The 16,903-nt window shown below is 46.8% G+C and overlaps 5 protein-coding genes across 5 annotated transcripts; 3 read left to right on the top strand and 2 right to left on the bottom strand.

The window, feature by feature from the left end:
- Positions 1–1,626: 1,626 nt before the first annotated feature.
- On the bottom strand, positions 1,627–2,174 carry P175DRAFT_0554740 (uncharacterized protein; the record flags this gene model as incomplete). The annotated part of the gene is made up of 2 exons (XM_040900578.1): positions 1,899–2,174; positions 1,627–1,799 (listed from the first exon to the last, which is right to left on the bottom strand). Exons 1-2 carry the CDS (start codon positions 2,155–2,157, stop codon positions 1,627–1,629), a joined length of 432 nt encoding a protein of 143 aa, XP_040756896.1. The 5' UTR covers positions 2,158–2,174.
- Positions 2,175–2,397: 223 nt separating this feature from the next.
- Positions 2,398–3,996, top strand: P175DRAFT_0521261 (putative oxidoreductase, 2OG-Fe(II) oxygenase family; the record flags this gene model as incomplete). Its single annotated transcript, XM_040899187.1, has 6 exons — positions 2,398–2,659; positions 2,712–2,771; positions 2,819–2,872; positions 2,947–2,963; positions 3,038–3,188; positions 3,268–3,996. Exons 1-6 carry the CDS (start codon positions 2,480–2,482, stop codon positions 3,994–3,996), a joined length of 1,191 nt encoding a protein of 396 aa, XP_040756895.1. The 5' UTR covers positions 2,398–2,479.
- A 329-nt stretch (positions 3,997–4,325) lies between these two features.
- samB (MYND-type zinc finger protein MUB1) lies at positions 4,326–6,981 on the bottom strand. The gene has a single exon (XM_040896541.1). It carries the CDS (start codon positions 6,530–6,532, stop codon positions 4,751–4,753), a length of 1,782 nt encoding a protein of 593 aa, XP_040756894.1. The 5' UTR covers positions 6,533–6,981; the 3' UTR covers positions 4,326–4,750.
- A 4,839-nt stretch (positions 6,982–11,820) lies between these two features.
- On the top strand, positions 11,821–13,144 carry P175DRAFT_0430121 (WD40 repeat domain-containing protein; the record flags this gene model as incomplete). Its single annotated transcript, XM_040893409.1, has 4 exons — positions 11,821–11,938; positions 12,039–12,751; positions 12,814–12,903; positions 12,962–13,144. The coding sequence occupies 4 exons, from the start codon at positions 11,821–11,823 to the stop codon at positions 13,142–13,144; spliced, it is 1,104 nt and encodes a 367-aa protein (XP_040756893.1).
- A 1,594-nt stretch (positions 13,145–14,738) lies between these two features.
- Positions 14,739–16,800, top strand: P175DRAFT_0472921 (phosducin family protein). The gene is made up of 3 exons (XM_040895148.1): positions 14,739–15,847; positions 15,988–16,217; positions 16,348–16,800. The coding sequence occupies exons 1-3, from the start codon at positions 15,239–15,241 to the stop codon at positions 16,361–16,363; spliced, it is 855 nt and encodes a 284-aa protein (XP_040756892.1). The 5' UTR covers positions 14,739–15,238; the 3' UTR covers positions 16,364–16,800.
- Positions 16,801–16,903: the final 103 nt, after the last annotated feature.

Here is a 16,903-nt window from a genome sequence, read left to right as displayed (position 1 = left end):
TCATCCTGGCAAGTTTGTTTGGTGATCCAGGAAAACTGGGCAGGGTCGGTATCGATCCGGGTGATTAGTTTGTCGACGTCGAACAGCAGAACTTCCGATGGCCCCCAAACGGCATCGACGAGCGGGTTCGAGCCCTTGGTAAGGTAGGAGAGCTATATGTGCACAGCCCGGTCAGAAAGGGCAACAATCGAAAGCATTCCCTGTGGAATAATTCTCACCTGGGCCGCAGCACTGTATGGTGCTACGATATAATCTATACCGTTCTGGCGAAGAATGCGCTGCAGGAAGCGGTAGAGGGAGTCTGGCCGAGGGGTACCTGGGGAACAGAAATTAATCAGATTAACCCAATTTAAATCCTGTGCAGGGCTACGCCTAAGACTTACCAGCACTGCTAAACGCATCTACCACCTGGTCGGCCTGTTGTTGGTCATAAAGCTCCCAGGCCTGCTCAAATGCTCGGACGGACTCCTGGTGTACGTGGGGTCGTTGATTCTTTCTCCCGAATTCGAGGCCATTGAAGACAAAGACACAGGCGACACCTAGGTCCTTGAAAGTCTGCAACTCTTTTTCGATATTGCTTTTCAATGCGAAAGGGAAACCACCGAGGGCGATCAGAAGAGGCTCACGCGTGGCGGGGTGGATGAGGTGTTGAGAAATGTAGTGCGACGCATCAATGCCGACGACAGCCCCTTTGAGGGCAGAGAGGGGGAGGGACAGGGTGCGGGCAGAAGCCCATTCATCTAACGGACGGACTATTGAAGACAAACAGTAAGGAATTGGTTCCACATGAGGAGTACCGGAGCTTGCTCGTGAGGACTTACTCGGCATTCTTCAAGCTGCAGGTGTGTTACGGGTGAGAAAGGCGGAAGCCGATACCAGGCATGGAGAGCCTGGAAGGCTAGGAGGGGGTAAGGACAAAGGAGAGAATCGAGAACCCGATAAAGAGTACAGGGAGAAAAAAGGGGGAGAAAAGAATAGGAAAGAAAACCAACAAAGGGGGGGGGAAGATGTGTGAAGCTTAGCAACAGCAAAATCCAGCTCAGATGCGACAACTACTGGAGGTGTGACATGCGGATCTAATCACAGGCAGATGGATTTTTTGCGGATTCTAGACTCGGAGTTTCTAAGGGATTTAAAAATATGTTTAATTTAGTTATATATAACTACATATTCTTCTTCTCTCTCTCTCCCTCTCTTTTTTGTCTTCCTTATTCCTCTTACCAGGTGTTATTGCTAAGTGGTGTGTGTCTTACAGGCCCTGGATTGGTGAAAAGCTTCGACCATCATGTCTATATATACTAAACACCATGTAGCAGGACTAGGAATTATAATATTTGTATATTCTTTATACTGGTATTTATTGGAATTAATTCTAATAATAGTATAGAACTGAAATGTTTCGCTGCAAGTCCCATCTGCTGCTTGCCCGATGCGGGTGTCGCTGCTTTTATCAGGGCAACACTAACTAACTACTTTGGGATGGCTACTGACTAATAACTTACTAAGCACACACCCGCTGCTCCACGACCAGAGCAAGATGCGGACCGTGAGTGATAGCTGTAGATCCAGGCCAGGAAAAGGCGTGGGAGGAAGAGGAGCAGGTACGACGTGCACGACATGAAGCGTCTATTTGATGACTTTTGGAGCAGCAACAGGATGGGTGCTGCTCAGTATGGGAGTCGGATTGGATGCTCCTGGCGATAAATGGGAATTGGGCGCCGGACAACGACCAGGAGTAGCTACGAGATAGCCGTGCAGCTGATCACCCAAGGAGGCAGCAACCTGCATGCTTGCCAGTGCTGGGGCACATGCACCAGATCACCAATGTATAAGATGGGGTATACAACTAACATCACCCCACTGCATATCGCGAGTCTATGTTGGTGGCTTCCTCATACTATGACTCAAGTTATAGCTGGTATATGGAGCAGATGCCCGTATCTGTGGCTCTTGAGGGACGCAATCCCCGACATCAACTAACCCGCCTGAGTTGGGACCCCTGGAACTGGAGCTGCTGGTCCAGCTATTAGAGTAGGTAGGGGTTAATGACCAGGTGGCCACTGAGTGCTGCACTGCATTATCTTGTGCGGGCGGCATCTGGATCAAATTGATGCCTGTTATCTTATTCAGCGCGGTGCGGATGTAAATGCAATTCATCACTAGGGCAATACCCCACTTTATGAACTCATGCACAATATAGTGTAGAATAAGATAGAGAGGGGAATGAAGAGTTTAATTTCAATATACTAGTTCTAACTATAGTACTGTACAGTCAATCAGATAAATAAATATAGTTGGCAACCGAGTAAACGAGATATTCGTCTAAGAATGGCGGGGCCAAATTACATAGCAATTGCCTCAGCCATGCATCTATCCATCCATCCTATCAACGGGATAAGAAAATATTCCCCACCATCATTCTCAGCTTCAGGCGTCAGTCACTTATCCTCTGGAACATAACATACATTACACCTCCAAAATGTCGGATACCACTTCCGTCGGGCCCCCAATTCAACTTCCTGTCCTGGATATCTCCAACCCTAATGATCCAGCGGTGGGGAAGGCCATGCTCGATGCGGCCACAAAGTACGGCTTCCTTTATGTGGATAGCAAGGGAACAGACTTTACCGCAGAGGATGTCCAGAGGGCCTTTGACCAGGTATGTTCGTCTCGGACTCGCAATGGACACACTCCTGACTGAGGATATACAGTCCAAAGCTTTCTTCGCATCCCCGGCGCAGGACAAGGAAACCTGCCGCATCCAGTCGAATGTATGCATTGATATCGATAATACTCTTTCCATCTAACTGGTATCTAGAACCGGGGCTGGTCTGGAATGCATACGGAGACACTTGATCCTGAGCATCAACGAGTTCGTCTCCCTCCTTGGACTTTGTCACAATTGTTACCCTCAAGGAGACAGGAAACTAACGATAGGTATTACAGACTGGCGACTTTAAAGAGTATATGCTCCCAACACCAAACTAACTAACTAACTAACTAACTAACTAACTAACTAACCTATGATCCAAACCAGAGCAATGAATTTTGGTGAATTCAAAGACGGCAAAGCCCAACAGCCTCTGCCTCCCTCTCTCGCCCCCCAAGAGACCCAAATAGGCCATTTCGCAGAACTATGCAACAAAACCTGCGCGCGGATCCTTAAGCTTCTCGCCCTAGGACTCCAGGTACCACCATCATCTATCCAATTCCAGTTCCAGACATAAGAAGAAGAAAAACACACACACACACACACACACTAACAAGATATACAAGATACCCGACGACTTCTTCACCTCCCGCCACGACTCAACCCAGGGCCCAACAGGCTGCATCCTCCGCTACTTATACTACCCCTCCATTTCCCGCCCGGAAACCTCCTCGTACAAACATGACATCGACGTGCGCGCCGGCGCCCACTCCGACTACGGAAGCATCACGCTTCTCTTCCAACGACCAGGCCAGCCGGGTCTCGAGATCTTGACGTCACACGAGGAGGGCACTTGGGCTCCTGTGCCCGTGCAGCCATGGGCCTCGGCCGACGCCTCGGCCGACGAAGAAACCAGCAGAACCCAACATCATCATCACGCCTTCCCGCCGCCCATCCTCGTCAACATCGGCGATCTCCTCAGCTACTGGACCGACGGACTGCTCAAGTCCACCGTGCACCGGGTTGTCTTCCCGCTTTCCGAGCAGCGCAGCCCCAGCCCCAGCCCCAGCGCCGAGGACCGGTACAGTATTGCGTTTTTCTGCCACCCGTTGGATGCGACGGAGCTGGTCCCCGTGCCGAGCGAGGTGGTTAGGGTTTATCGGGAGGAGCGCGGGGAGAGAGGGTTGCGGCCGGAGGAGAAGGTCGGGTTTGGTGGTGGTGCGGGCGGGTTGGAGCCGGGGAGGAGGGCGTTGACTGCGTCGGAGCATTTGATGTCGCGGTTGAATGCGACGTATAGTTTTAGAGAAGGGGGTTCTTCTGCTGCTGCTGCTGCTGCTGCTGTGTAGGTTAGTATACTAGTAAGCCTTCAATTTTTGGTTATCTTGGTAGTTCATAATGACAAGTCACAGACTGTTTCATTTGCAGGGTACTAGTTGATGTGTATGAACATGTAGCCATTGGATGCAATAGACAAAATATGCTAGTTTATGAGCATATACATTCATGGGATAGTAAAAAAAAAAAAGGCAACAAAAACAGACCAACAGAAACTGCCAATTGGAGAATATCGAAAATATCCCACACAACACACATACAAAAAAGAGACGGCCAAAAGGAAACACTCCAGGGAGTTGATGGTGAGGAATGCCTGGTAATTAACTGATAAAGGAAAATCGTCCGACATCAAGACAATGGTGGATTAAGAGCCTGGTACTGGTAACAAAAGCCAAAAACACACAAAAAACCAAACAAACAAACAAAAAGAGACATGTAAGATAGATGGTTGAAGATGACATCGCATATTCATGACCGCTAGAGGTGATTCGTATGAGTAAGAAACAGGCTGATGAACCCAGGTTTAATGAAACAGGGTCCGAGGAACAAAAAGGAAAGAGACAACGTTCGCAAGCGATGACATACAAAAGGTATCTTTGGGAAATGTAGGAACGCCGCCAGGTTCAAAATGCCATGCACGGGTAGATGAGAGACCTTTGCACAAAAAAAAAAAAAAAAAAAAAGAAGAGAAACAGAGGAAAAAAGAGAAGCAGATGACGCTATGCAAGCCGGTATGCATTAGGAATATAAGACAATTTCATCCGTTCATGGTGTAGTGTGGCACCAGTGGCGGTGGTAAACCCACGCTGCCTTCTGGCAATCTTTGCTGCAGTATTTCGTCCGGCGGCAACGACGACACTTCGCAAACTGCCGCTGGAATTCTTCCCACTTTCCACATTTATAATATGCACACTGTCGAATACCGCCTCTCGATTCGTCCTTGCGGCAGAGATTCCTCATGACGACGCATGCCCAATACTGCATATCCTTAGAATGGTGGCGGACGGTGAACCTTTCAACTAGGGGGAAGATATTAACATCGTCGGGGAGCAGGTACTCGTCTTCCTCCTCAGCGGGCTCAATCGGCGAGGCCCCTTCTTCAAGCATTTGGAGCTCGCGGTCGACTTTGAGTTTAGGCACAAGATGGGAATGTTGGAAGTAAGATCGGAGATTGCAGTATTTAGAAACGTAAGCGAGAAGTTGGAGGGACATCAACACATCCTCCTCACGGGGCATCGTAGTTAGGACATTCTGAGGCGTGTTGGTGGAACGATCACGAAGGTACAGAGAATATGGACTAGGTACGAGAGCGGGAGAGTTGGCGTTGGCAACAGCCTGGGTAGGTGACAGGCCCAGAGCGCCATCAGGCTGTGTAGCGTCGTTATTGATGATACTGCCGTCCACGGTGGAACGGTGCGTGATGTTAAAGGTTTCAGCTTCTTGTCCCTCGGAGGGATCGGTTACTGTCAGGTCATGGGTATTAGAAACGCTCTCCAGCATGGTTTGTCTGTCGGCAACGTCATCAATTTCCATCCGACTCTGAAGTCCAACAATAGGCTCGGCTGTTTCGGCGGACACCGCATCATCGCCCATGGTAGATCCTTCTCCATTTCCGTCGTCGGATTCACCGGAGGCAGACTGGTGCTGTCTCAGGGCAGGGCGCTGTCGTCCGAGGGTGCTTTGGACCGTAGCCCGAAGGTGTCCAGAGGCACCAGGAGTAGTGGGGGAATCAGGTTGAGATGTGATTCCGGAAAGCATGCTCGGAAGTCTTTCCGTATCACGCACCGGGCGCAACCCAAAGCCATCAGCAGCATCCATTGGGGGAAGAGCTGTGGCTAGGGGCTGCATTACCCTGTGACGATGACCAGCAGTCGATCGATGGCCGTGGGCTTCCTGTCCAAACGTGCTGCGTTCGGGAGGAGATGTCAACGGAACGCGAGGAGAGGATGTTACGTCCATGGCGTTGGGGTCGGCGGTGTGATTATCTTGGAAGAAAGGGGGGATTTCAATGTGGGGAGGAGGCGCTTGACGGCGAGAGGTACGTTGTTCGGCGGTAGAGGACGAATCTAGGAACGACGCGCGACCCGATGCATCAGCAGTGGTAGGGGCCGTCTTATGGTGGTGTCTGTGGCGTTGAGCCTCGGAATCCGATCGTGCGCGCACTTTGTCGACCACCTTGATGTAATTATCGAGGATGGTGGCGATCACAGGCACCATATCCGCTTCAACAACCCTTGTCCTGACACTCTCCGAGCCTCGTACTCCAATGTTCACAACACACTGAAAGGCGAGACTCCATTTCCACATCTCCATCAACTTATTACTCCGACCCTCCTTGAGGATGCAGACAAGCCTTTCAATACCGCCATCGACGGTGAGGATATCGCGAATCCGGGCAGAGGATGTTGTGAGATAGGCTAGGTGATTCAGGGAGTTGATCAAAGGCAAGGTGGATGTGCAGTCGAGGGCCCGTCGGTCATAGAGGGTGGTGGTAATGTTGACGGAGGCCTTATTGACATTGGGGATGCTGAAGTTGACCTCCCGCATGCTGGGCGAGAGGAGGAAGAGCCTCAAAAAGGAAACCGCTATATCTCGGGATGAAAAGTGATTCCAAAATATATGGCACAGAGAACGGCGCTCGACGCTGAGGGAGGGTGGTGTGGTCACGGCCCCTAAGACAAGGAGGAAAACTCGTCGCTGGGGAGGGTAAGAAAAGAAATGAGACGGAAGGGAGGGAGGGGAAAGGGGGTTCAGGGGGTAGTGAAAATAGACTATATCAGAGTCATAGGAGTATTTAGTTGGTAGAGGGATGACGGTGAAGGATCCTCGAGGGGTGGAAAGTAGGGATTGGGGATGAAGAGATGTTTGCAGAATGATGAGGAGGAGGAGGAGGAGGAGGAGGAGGAGAGGGAGGAAGAGGAGGCGTGAAAGGGAGGTCTGTTGGAGCCAAGACTACCAATCCGTCCGAGCCTGGTGGTGGTGGTCGCCACGCTGTGATTCAGTAGTAGAAAGAAGAAGAAGAAGAAGAATAATAATAATAATAATAGTAATGGAAAAAACTGATATCTTGGAAAGAAACTTAAAAGGAAAGGGTACTTCAGAGTCTTAACTAGTTAACTATTAACAACTCTTCTTCTTGTTTTGTAGTACTTGATTAGACTAAGAGGGGGCGAAGAGAGACCAGCGAAAGCGGAGCATCTCGTCGGGCGGCGCCTCAGGCTTCTGTCTTTTTTTCCGCCGCCACCGAGTTTTGCCTCTTTATATCATAAGAATAAAGGACTTCCGGGTGAATGTTAAATGATAGTATTTCAATCAATCTTGGAGGTGAGGAAATGGCTCGTGTACCTAAATCAAGCCATCCGCCTTGATGTCACGGCACATATCAAGATTGATAATCATTTTGGTTTTTTTTTTTTTTTTTTTTTTTTTTCGCGACGGAGTAATACCGGCCTGACCGATAGTTAGTTGTGGTAAATACGTAAGAGTTCCAGTTCCACCAAATTTATCTAGTATTGACTACAAGAACTGAATTTGATCTCTATCAGTACTCCATACAAGTAACTACAATATGAATAGTATCCCAAGAAAACCAAAGATTTCCCCAAACACCAATCAAGACCCTACCCTTAGTAAAACCCACAAAGCAAGAGGGTCCTGTGCTCCCACCCATGCACAGACACTGCCAGCTTCTATGATCGTTTCATCTTTGTTTGATTGTCCTGAGCATGCGTCTAAAAATAGGTTCTTGACAAGGCAGGGCGCTTAAGAGAGATCGTTCTATGGAAAGATATAGCCAGGGGTGGAAGTCTAGAATTTAATACAGTTTGATTGAAAGACTCGAAGGTCGTTGAAACTTAAAAATAATCCGTAGCTAGTCCTTATACAGTAGTAGTAGGGATGAAGGTTGGTTCTAGTTTGATCTGCTTCGAAGTATATATATATATATATTTTTTTTTTCTGTACCTGATAGTCTTTAGAGATAATCTTGAGGCTCTTGACCCAGGAAACATTGTGGGACCGCCCGTGCCTTTGAACAATGTATCGCGGAGTATGTATCCGTCTCGTCCCCCAAGTACTAACTATATCCTGCACTATCAACGTAGGTAGATATAGATACACATGGACTGAACTTGAATCGGTAAAATTTGTTCAAGAATTACGATATTGTCAACATACTCCTCCAATATTGCAGTACCTACCATGTTATCCGTCAGGACAAGATCATTGATCGAGTATTTCCTTGCTGACGATACTAGCATGGGAACGTAGTAGATAGGGTCGGATTGGTTAGGACTACGAATGTTGGGCGCTTAGAGTACAGACCCGATTGGATATAGCTGTGCGGATAAATCTGATGCTGGACTATACCGACTGGACCTAAGGCTAAATTTAAGTCTTAAGCAGTTTCTCATCATTCCCGATTGGATGCAACGTCTTTTCTACCGGAGTTCTGGAGAATTCCTCTACTGGCAACGAGAGTGAGGGGTCGTCCAAGGATCCTGTACCATTTTCCCTATCAAGTCAAGCTTGCTGTAGCTGAAGACGCTCTTTGACTCTTACCTCGGTAGTTCACAACTTGGTTATAGTAGGGTTGCCCGGATTTCCCTATCGACGAGGCCACTTTTACGGGTTGCAGAGGGAATCGTAGCCCCAAAAATGAAAAAAAAAAAAAAGGTTCAGAAAGGTCTGTAGAAGGAACCGTCGCTGCCGTCTATAAAGAGAGGCTCGCCCTGTGGTAGATAAAGCGCGATTCCGAGGGGTTTAATCTCACTACGATTGATATCTGAGCTTCAGCTGTGAGACCAAAAGCAACGTGAGATAACATATAGGTGTGGAGAGGCGAGTATGGCTAGCATGCTGCAACTAAGACTGCAAGGCAGCCGTTCATCAAATTATATGTATTGTTCTGTCAATAATTAAGGTGCATCTGGGGGTATTAGAAATCAGCTTAGACTGCAGTGATAAACTAGATATTATTCATGGCTTGCGGGGGACAGGTTTGGATGTCCGATGTATATAACCTTGAACAAACAGTGGCAGTAGTCGGATATCATTCCAACACAACACACCTTCTTAGCTTGTAATTCAAACCCTAAGCTCAGGGCTTGCAGGATTTTAGCTGGATCGATAGCCGTAAAGCAAAGCGCCATAATGTGCGACACTAGTAAGCTAAAGGACATGCGTACATTAGTTAATTGGTTCCATACCCGATGAGTAAGGAAAATATTGATAATTCCGAATTGTATTTTACCAATGATATAGGGGTCTAGGGACTTGGCTTTGCCGTTCTCAATAGTTATCTAATGCATGAGATGAGATACTTCCTTGGTGAGCCATTAATTTGGAGTACTAAGCTAAAGGTGGTAACTATTTAAGATACCTCTAATTCCGGGCTAGGCTTGTTACCTTTCCAAAGTCGACACGGACAGGAAATATACCTATCTATCCATCTTCTTTTTGACAAGTCAATACTTTCTTTTAAAGATTTATACTTTGCATACAGAGTATTTCTGCCTGGAAGAGGATGCACATGCAGGTGAGTCTGCATGCTGGATAGGAAATTAGTTCAGTGGTTTGAATATGCCATTCTGCTCAACATACGGAGTAGATAGGTAAATTCATTTCACCTGGAGAAGTGGCTCCATTGTGAAGACTTTAAGACCGTGCCTGACTAGCTCATTGGGTCTACTGGCCCTCATAAAAGGTCTTTTACCACATTCATGATTAATAATAATAGTCGACAAGTAAACTGTGGTATCATGGAAAGAGTTCAGAGACGCAACTTGAAGTGGTGTACTTTTGACGCTCAATGAAGGAATTTGCAGAGTATCTATAGACTGTACCTACCGGTTGATTGTCTGTTTTGAGTGACATATGATCTACCCGAATGAAGTCAACAACACATGAGGATTGGAAGACATCCAGGGGATTTTCTCCGAGATTGAAATACAGAGTACACCATGTTGAAAAATACATAGGTGGCAGTAGGTATAGTTAGGTATGTTTTGTGCCGTTAGTGTAGTAAGTACTACTAGTACCTCCTGGAATTTGGCCATTTTATCCCTCACTTTCAGTCCTCTCGCACTTTTCACTACTGTCTTTGAAATTCCAAAGAGCCTTTCATTTACATATTTAGGAAGTTGGTATTAAGTGATTCCTCAATACTTATATGGTATGGAGTACTCTATCATAGAAATAAACAGCATTTTAATAAGTATTTTCTCATTAATAAATCTAGGTACTTACTTAATTTAACCGGAATATTAGTGCCGGGGCATCGCCGCCACCTTCTCCGATTTTCCGATTTGGGTGCCGCCGCTTTGGTCAATTTAGTTGCTTGTTTGTCCCTTTGCTTCAGACCACTTACTTCATATTTGGTGTACACGCACTGATTGCTCTACAAACCCACAAATTCTTCTAATCTCTCCAAGTAGTTACTTCTTACATGATAGTAGTATGTGCTTTAAAACATGACAGACTAAAACTATAAGTTTAGGAGTAGGTATAGGTTTCCAGCAGCCTTTCAAGACAAGCTAAGCATAAGCCACCTTCATGTACCAGCCATGCTTCTATAAGAGCAGTGGAAGTCCCAGAGTAATTTCCGTAATCAAGCATGCTAAAGGTAAAAACGAATTTAAATCTCCCAGATCCGCGGTAATATTCCCCGAAGGCTCTTCCATGTAGCGGCGTATGGGGTTGTCTGATTGATACGATATGTAGAAAGCTTAGCGTTGGGTTTTATTCAGAAGTGAAATATGCACGCACTTGGAGCGTTTAACCCCACAGGCGCAGTACGTACTCGGTAGCTTTCCCCATCACAGAGGCTCCGACTCCCTACCCAAATTATTAGGTGAAGATGGGTTTCTCCTAATTCTCCTAATTAAGCAGTCTATTTTCTCAGTTCAATCAGGATTCTGATTGTTTTTTTCCTGCTATTATTCTTAATATTATACTATGATAGGAACTCTGGAAGCTCAGAAGATGATCTCTTTATTGTATCCCGGGGAACAACTTAATCTCCACCAATCTTCCAATTGCATTGTCTGCTTGGTAAATCATATATTATCATTTACAGTAACTATTACCCTATTCCATTCTACGGGCACTCACAGCGGACCTTCCTATCATTGAATAATTCTAATTAAAATGCTAATAATACTAATAATAGACGGAGTAACTCTCTAATAAGAGTATGTCTTCCTGCTACGGAGTACTCTGTCCTACTATTATTTGCTGATTTTGTATTATGATTCTTCCTGTCTGTCATCTTGCGGTTTTTTTTTACCCTTGTCTCCTATACTAATAATTACTAACTCTTCCGAGCCTTTCCCCTTTTCCCCCATTACTACTAGGTAATCTTCTGGCTTTCAGCTGACTTTTTCTTCCCTTTTTCGTTTCTCTAGTACTTAGTAGTTACCTTAGTTCTTAAGATATCTTATTATATATATTTTTTTATTATTATAATCCGTACGCCGGATTAGACGCTTGAATTCACCAAGGCTCTGGGTCGAAACTTTCTTACTATTTCTTCTGTTTCGCTCGGTCGCTTCCGCCGTAAACTCGCTCCACACCCAATTGGCCGTCACCCCCCTCCTAACCTACCTCTGCTCTCCTCTCCTCTCCTCTCGCTCTCTCTCTCTCTCTCTCTCTCTCCCTCCCTTCTCTTCCTCTCTCTCTCTCTCTCTCCTTTCTGATTCTCTCCTATCGCCCTCTCCTCACCTCATCAAATCCCCTGGATCTTACGACGCGCCATCTATCCTTCCAATTCCACCATATAGGTCCGCTGACGTTTTCCAATTGCCAACTTTCCTTTCCAGGGGTCCCAATCACCCAAGATGGCAGCCGATATGAGCGGCGAGCAGATGCAGGCCAAGATTACTGCGGCCAGGCGCGAAGCCGAAGGCCTCAAGGATAAGATCAGGCGTCGAAAGGATGAGCTGGCCGACACAACCCGTATGGAATCCCCTTCGCTGCAGAATACATCCTCAACGATTGCATCCGTCATTGGATGATTTTGTCTTGGACGAGTTGCTGACTATTGCCAAACAAACAGTTCGTGATGTCGCGGAGAACCAAACCGACACCTTGCCCCGTATTGGAATGAAGCCCCGACGAACGCTCAAAGGTCACTTGGCTAAGATCTACGCTATGCACTGGTCCACCGACCGTCGCCATCTCGTCTCAGCTTCTCAAGATGGAAAGCTCATTATCTGGGATGCGTACACTACCAACAAAGTCCACGCCATCCCCCTGAGATCGTCATGGGTCATGACCTGCGCCTATGCTCCTAGCGGAAACTACGTTGCTTGCGGTGGTCTGGATAATATTTGCTCCATTTACAACCTTTCCTCTCGAGAGGGACCGACCCGTGTCGCGCGCGAACTTTCGGGCCACTCGGGATATCTTTCTTGCTGTCGCTTTATCAACGATCGCCGAATTATCACCTCCTCCGGCGATATGACCTGCATGCTTTGGGATATTGAATCAGGGTCTAAGGTTACGGAATTCGCAGACCACCTTGGTGATGTCATGTCCATCAGCATCAACCCTACCAACCAAAACATCTTCGTCTCCGGTGCCTGCGATGCGTTCGCTAAGCTTTGGGATATCCGTACCGGAAAAGCTGTCCAGACTTTTTCTGGCCACGAATCTGACATTAACGCGATCCAGTTCTTCCCCGATGGAAATGCTTTCGGAACAGGTTCCGATGATACCTCTTGCCGCCTCTTTGATATTCGTGCAGACCGGTCGCTCAACACTTACCAGGTGAGATTTACGAACCCGTATTTTACTTTCCACGGGATCCGGAATTAACGAATGTTTTCCAGAGCGACCAAATATTGTGCGGTATTACATCCGTTGCCTTCTCAGTATCTGGAAGGTTGCTGTTTGCCGGATATGATGATTTTGAATGCAAGGTATGTTGGTTTCTTATAACTTTAGCTATAAACTAAAGTGGGTGCTGATTATTCTTAGGTCTGGGACGTTCTCCGAGGAGACAAGGTCGGATCTTTAAGTGGCCATGAGAACCGCGTCAGCTGCCTTGGTGTCAGCAATGATGGCATCAGTCTTTGCACTGGATCTTGGGACTCATTGGTGAGTGATGCAATCCTTTGGATTTGGACCGAGAGCCACAGGATACTAATATATCATCGGTGATTATAGCTCAAGGTCTGGGCCTGGTAAAAAAAGATAAAAAAAAAAAAACAACAACAACCACAACCAAGATACCCTGTCTCAGTCATCTGCGACGTCCTTGCTCGAAATTTTATTTTCACCCACCGATAGGTTGAATGTCCGCATTGTACGATAATCTTATTTGTCGAGAAGCAGTTCTATCGCCTTCTATAATTCACCGCCGGGGATGCAGACAGAGTCACAAAGAACCGGGGAACAAGCGATAATTGGGCATGTTTGGGTGGATTGGGTGTTCCGACACAGCCTCATCACACCTGGCCATGATTGCGCAAGTCGCAAGGGATAAAACTTCTGAATTAAAAAGAGTAAAAAAAAAAAAGGAAAAGGAAAAGGAAAACTGATGCGGCAGTTTGTACTAATGTCGTCAATCTTTCTCTTGAGAATAGTTGCTGGGGCGCACGCTTGGTGTCTGGAATGATGTGGATTTCCCTGGAGCTCGAAAGCGACGAGGTCTGGGGATCTTCAGGCTTTTTTTTTTTTTTTTTTCATATGTTTTTTGATACTTCTTTCCCCTTTCACTTCATCTACACCCCCTTTTCTCCCGTGATTTGACCTATTTCTCCGGCCTCTCTTTCTCCCCTCGCTATACCTATGACTGGAATTTCTTTCTTATTTGGACTGCCTCTTTTACGCTCTTATTCCTGCATGTATTTTTGCCGGTGATGGAAGGGAAGGAATGCTTCCGGATAGGCCATGACGTTTTCATTTTGTGCATCTTTTCTTTTTTTTTTTCCTCTCTACCTTCTACTAATCAGCTTACATCTGAAAGTGTCGAATATGCTATTTGAGTGTTTTAAAGCGTGATACTCTTGACCTGATGTTTGAGCTTGCTGCATTTCTGCAGACCCATTTCTTGACCCTTTTTTGTGTGATTGTATTCAAATGATGAAAGTCGCTGTAGTAGCGAGTTTGATGACGCTGTTGGACCAGGATTCCCAGCCGAATGTTACAAACGACATTTTTTTTTCCAGCCTGAAGGACAGTTGGCTTTCTCGAACGACTCGGGTGTAGACTAGAGAGAGAGAGGCGGAGTATCTTCGAAGACTCGGACGAGAAAGAGTAAGGTAAACAAGTAATTGTCCTTCGTATTCATGCTGGGAGTACTCCGTATCATGCAGCGATGGATCACACGGAGAAGGTGGCACTTGGAGAAAGATGAAACAACGGGGTGGAGAGGGCACTGTTGGTTCTGATTATTATTAGTCGCAAGTCAGCCTACGGATGTGTAACTATATCGGATATCCTCATCTTGCGGCCCAATCCAGAAAGAAGGATATCCTTGTGCTGTTCCACGTGGTTCGGGGAATTAATCCAATTATTGAACTAGCAAAGGAGGATTTCAGACCACTTCCTGGCATGCCAATAGTTTAGTTAATGACGAGAAGCGATGATTAAGAGTGGTGGGAGTTTTTTCCCTGCGGTATACAAGTCAGAGATAAACAACTCACGTGTCAGAAAGGGATTAACGAGGACTTCGAAACAACTTCACTTGTAAATGAATCGATGAAGAAGAAAAAGAAGCATGAAATTATTCTTCGCTACTTCTAGTCCATCTCCATCGCGTGGCTTGACACACCCGCCTTTTGAAACCGAGAAGCCTGCGTCCAGCCCTCTCTGACCTTCTCTTAGACTCCCTTAGACTACTCTTAGTACACCAAACTTACCACGATCGTCATCCTCAACACTGCTTCACCTCCTGCTCATTTTTGGTCTTGAAAGCCCAGGCTCTGGCCCTTCCCCAAATTCTACGATCTCATTCGCAGACCTTCAAGCATCCGTGTCTTACAGACGATCATCGGCATCCTTTCCCAACACCGCTCTTTCTTTTCTTTTTTGGCTTTTCTCCCCACACCATCCTACGGACCTACGGCCCTATAGAGACCAACCTGCTAAAAAAAAAAAAGGGGGGGGGGAACTAAAAACGAAACCGGATATCTAGGTAGCTCGATTGCAGATCCAAGGCGCGGCTAAGCTCAAACCAACTTCATCGTCACCTTGCTCGTCAGTTTAAAAATCTTGACAACCCCCGCTCTCCCTGGGCCTCCTCTTTTCAATATGTCTTCTGCCCAAGACGAGTTCAATCGGCTTTTCAGTCACCAAGAGAAACTCTCCTCCCACCCCGAGGACCGTGACAACGGCTCAGACATCGATTCTATCCCCTCCGATCACGATCTCGACGACCCCCCGCACTACTCCGACTCCGAAGATCACAACCCAGCCATGGGCTCTCGCACCGCAACCTACCACATCCCCAACACCCGATTCGACGCTAACACAGGCCCCAAAGGTGTCATCGCTGATGCTCAAGCATTCGAGCGTGCTCGGAAAAGCACATTCCGCAAGACCTGGCTCGCTGGCACGGGTGGCAGCGGTGCTGGTGTAGGCCGCTCCCACACCTCTTCCAAGTCCGTCACCGATTCCGCTACGCTGCTCTACAACTCCTCATCCCCAGATGGCTCTGCTACCGATGAAGACGAGGAGCGTTTCATGCGTCACTGGCGAGAGTCGCGCATGCAGGAATTACAGAACCAAAGACAAAGACGGCCTAGTCCTTGGAGGAAAGCGTACGGATCCGTGGACACTGTTGATGCGGTTGGGTACTTAGATGCGATTGAGAAGGTCCCGTCGGACCAGGTGGTGGTGGTTTGCGTTTATGACCCCGAGGTACGTTGCTTTTGCATTCTGACTCTGTTGTCGAACGCAAGGGGGATGCATGTGCTTTATACATGTGCGGGCATGCAGGAACCATAAAAAGACAGCCGTCAAGATCTGTCAAGATTGACCATAACTAACTTCAACTACAGTCTGCAGCAAGCTCTCTTGTTGAAGATTGCCTAAGAACAATTGCTCAACGGCAGCCCGCTGTGCGGTTCATTAAGCTGCATCATGAAATCGCAGAGATGGATCATATCCAAGCTCCTGCGTTGTTAGCATACCGGGACGGTGACGTCTTTTCGACAATTGTCGATATTCCTCAACAGATTCCAAAGGGTCGAAGCTGCACTGCAGATACTCTAGAGGATTTGCTCAAGACGTGAGTTTTCTTTTTCTTTTCTATTTCCTGTTGTTCACTTGGTTGTTTTATTTTCCTGCTTCTGGCCCAACTGCAAACCCCCCATGTCCAACAAACAACGTGTACTGTAGACTAACTCAATTTGTTTCAGGCACCGAGTACTCTGAACATGATGATGTCTACTACAAGAGATAACAAAGAAAGAATACAAGAATACAGCATATACATCCATACCTACCCACCTACCTCTCTATCTACCTCTCTACCTACCTACCTCTTGTGTTCTCCCACTCGATGTTCCAGCTACGGCTTCCTTCTACACCTACCCTACTCAAAAATATCCATGATGTATATCCCAAATACCAAGGTTACTCACTCGTTCCGGCCTAGTCTACCCCAATTTACTACCTATCTTATTTTATCGATTTGGACCGGAACTATCGGCGCATTCCATAGACATTGCTTCGCTTTCCTTTTCTTGCCTGTCTTGTTTCTCATCTCTATTTACTTTTGATTTAGGTGTTCAGGTTCAGTTGGTCTAAGATTAAGATGCATTCTCTCGAAGATATCCAACGTGGTTCTTTTTTTTGTCTTTTGCCCCCCCCCCCCCCCTCCTTTCCCGGGAGTTGTGCTTTATCTAGTAGTTATATATCTCTTAAGACAGGAAAAAAAGGACACAAAAAAAAAAAAAAAAAATCTCCCAAGAA

This window comes from Aspergillus ochraceoroseus, assembly GCF_002846915.1.
Source record: "Aspergillus ochraceoroseus IBT 24754 chromosome Unknown P175scaffold_1, whole genome shotgun sequence".
Taxonomy (NCBI): domain Eukaryota; kingdom Fungi; phylum Ascomycota; class Eurotiomycetes; order Eurotiales; family Aspergillaceae; genus Aspergillus; species Aspergillus ochraceoroseus.
The sequence above is the reverse complement of the archived record's forward strand: the minus strand, read 5'-3'. Positions and strand labels throughout refer to the sequence as shown.

Coding starts and splice junctions, on each gene's coding strand:
- samB (XM_040896541.1), bottom strand. CDS start 6,532: ATGCGGGAGGTCAACTTCAGCATCCCCAATGTCAATAAGGCCTCCGTC.
- P175DRAFT_0472921 (XM_040895148.1), top strand. CDS start 15,239: ATGTCTTCTGCCCAAGACGAGTTCAATCGGCTTTTCAGTCACCAAGAG. Junction 15,848..15,987: donor TTTGCGTTTATGACCCCGAG/GTACGTTGCTTT, acceptor CTTCAACTACAG/TCTGCAGCAAGCTCTCTTGT.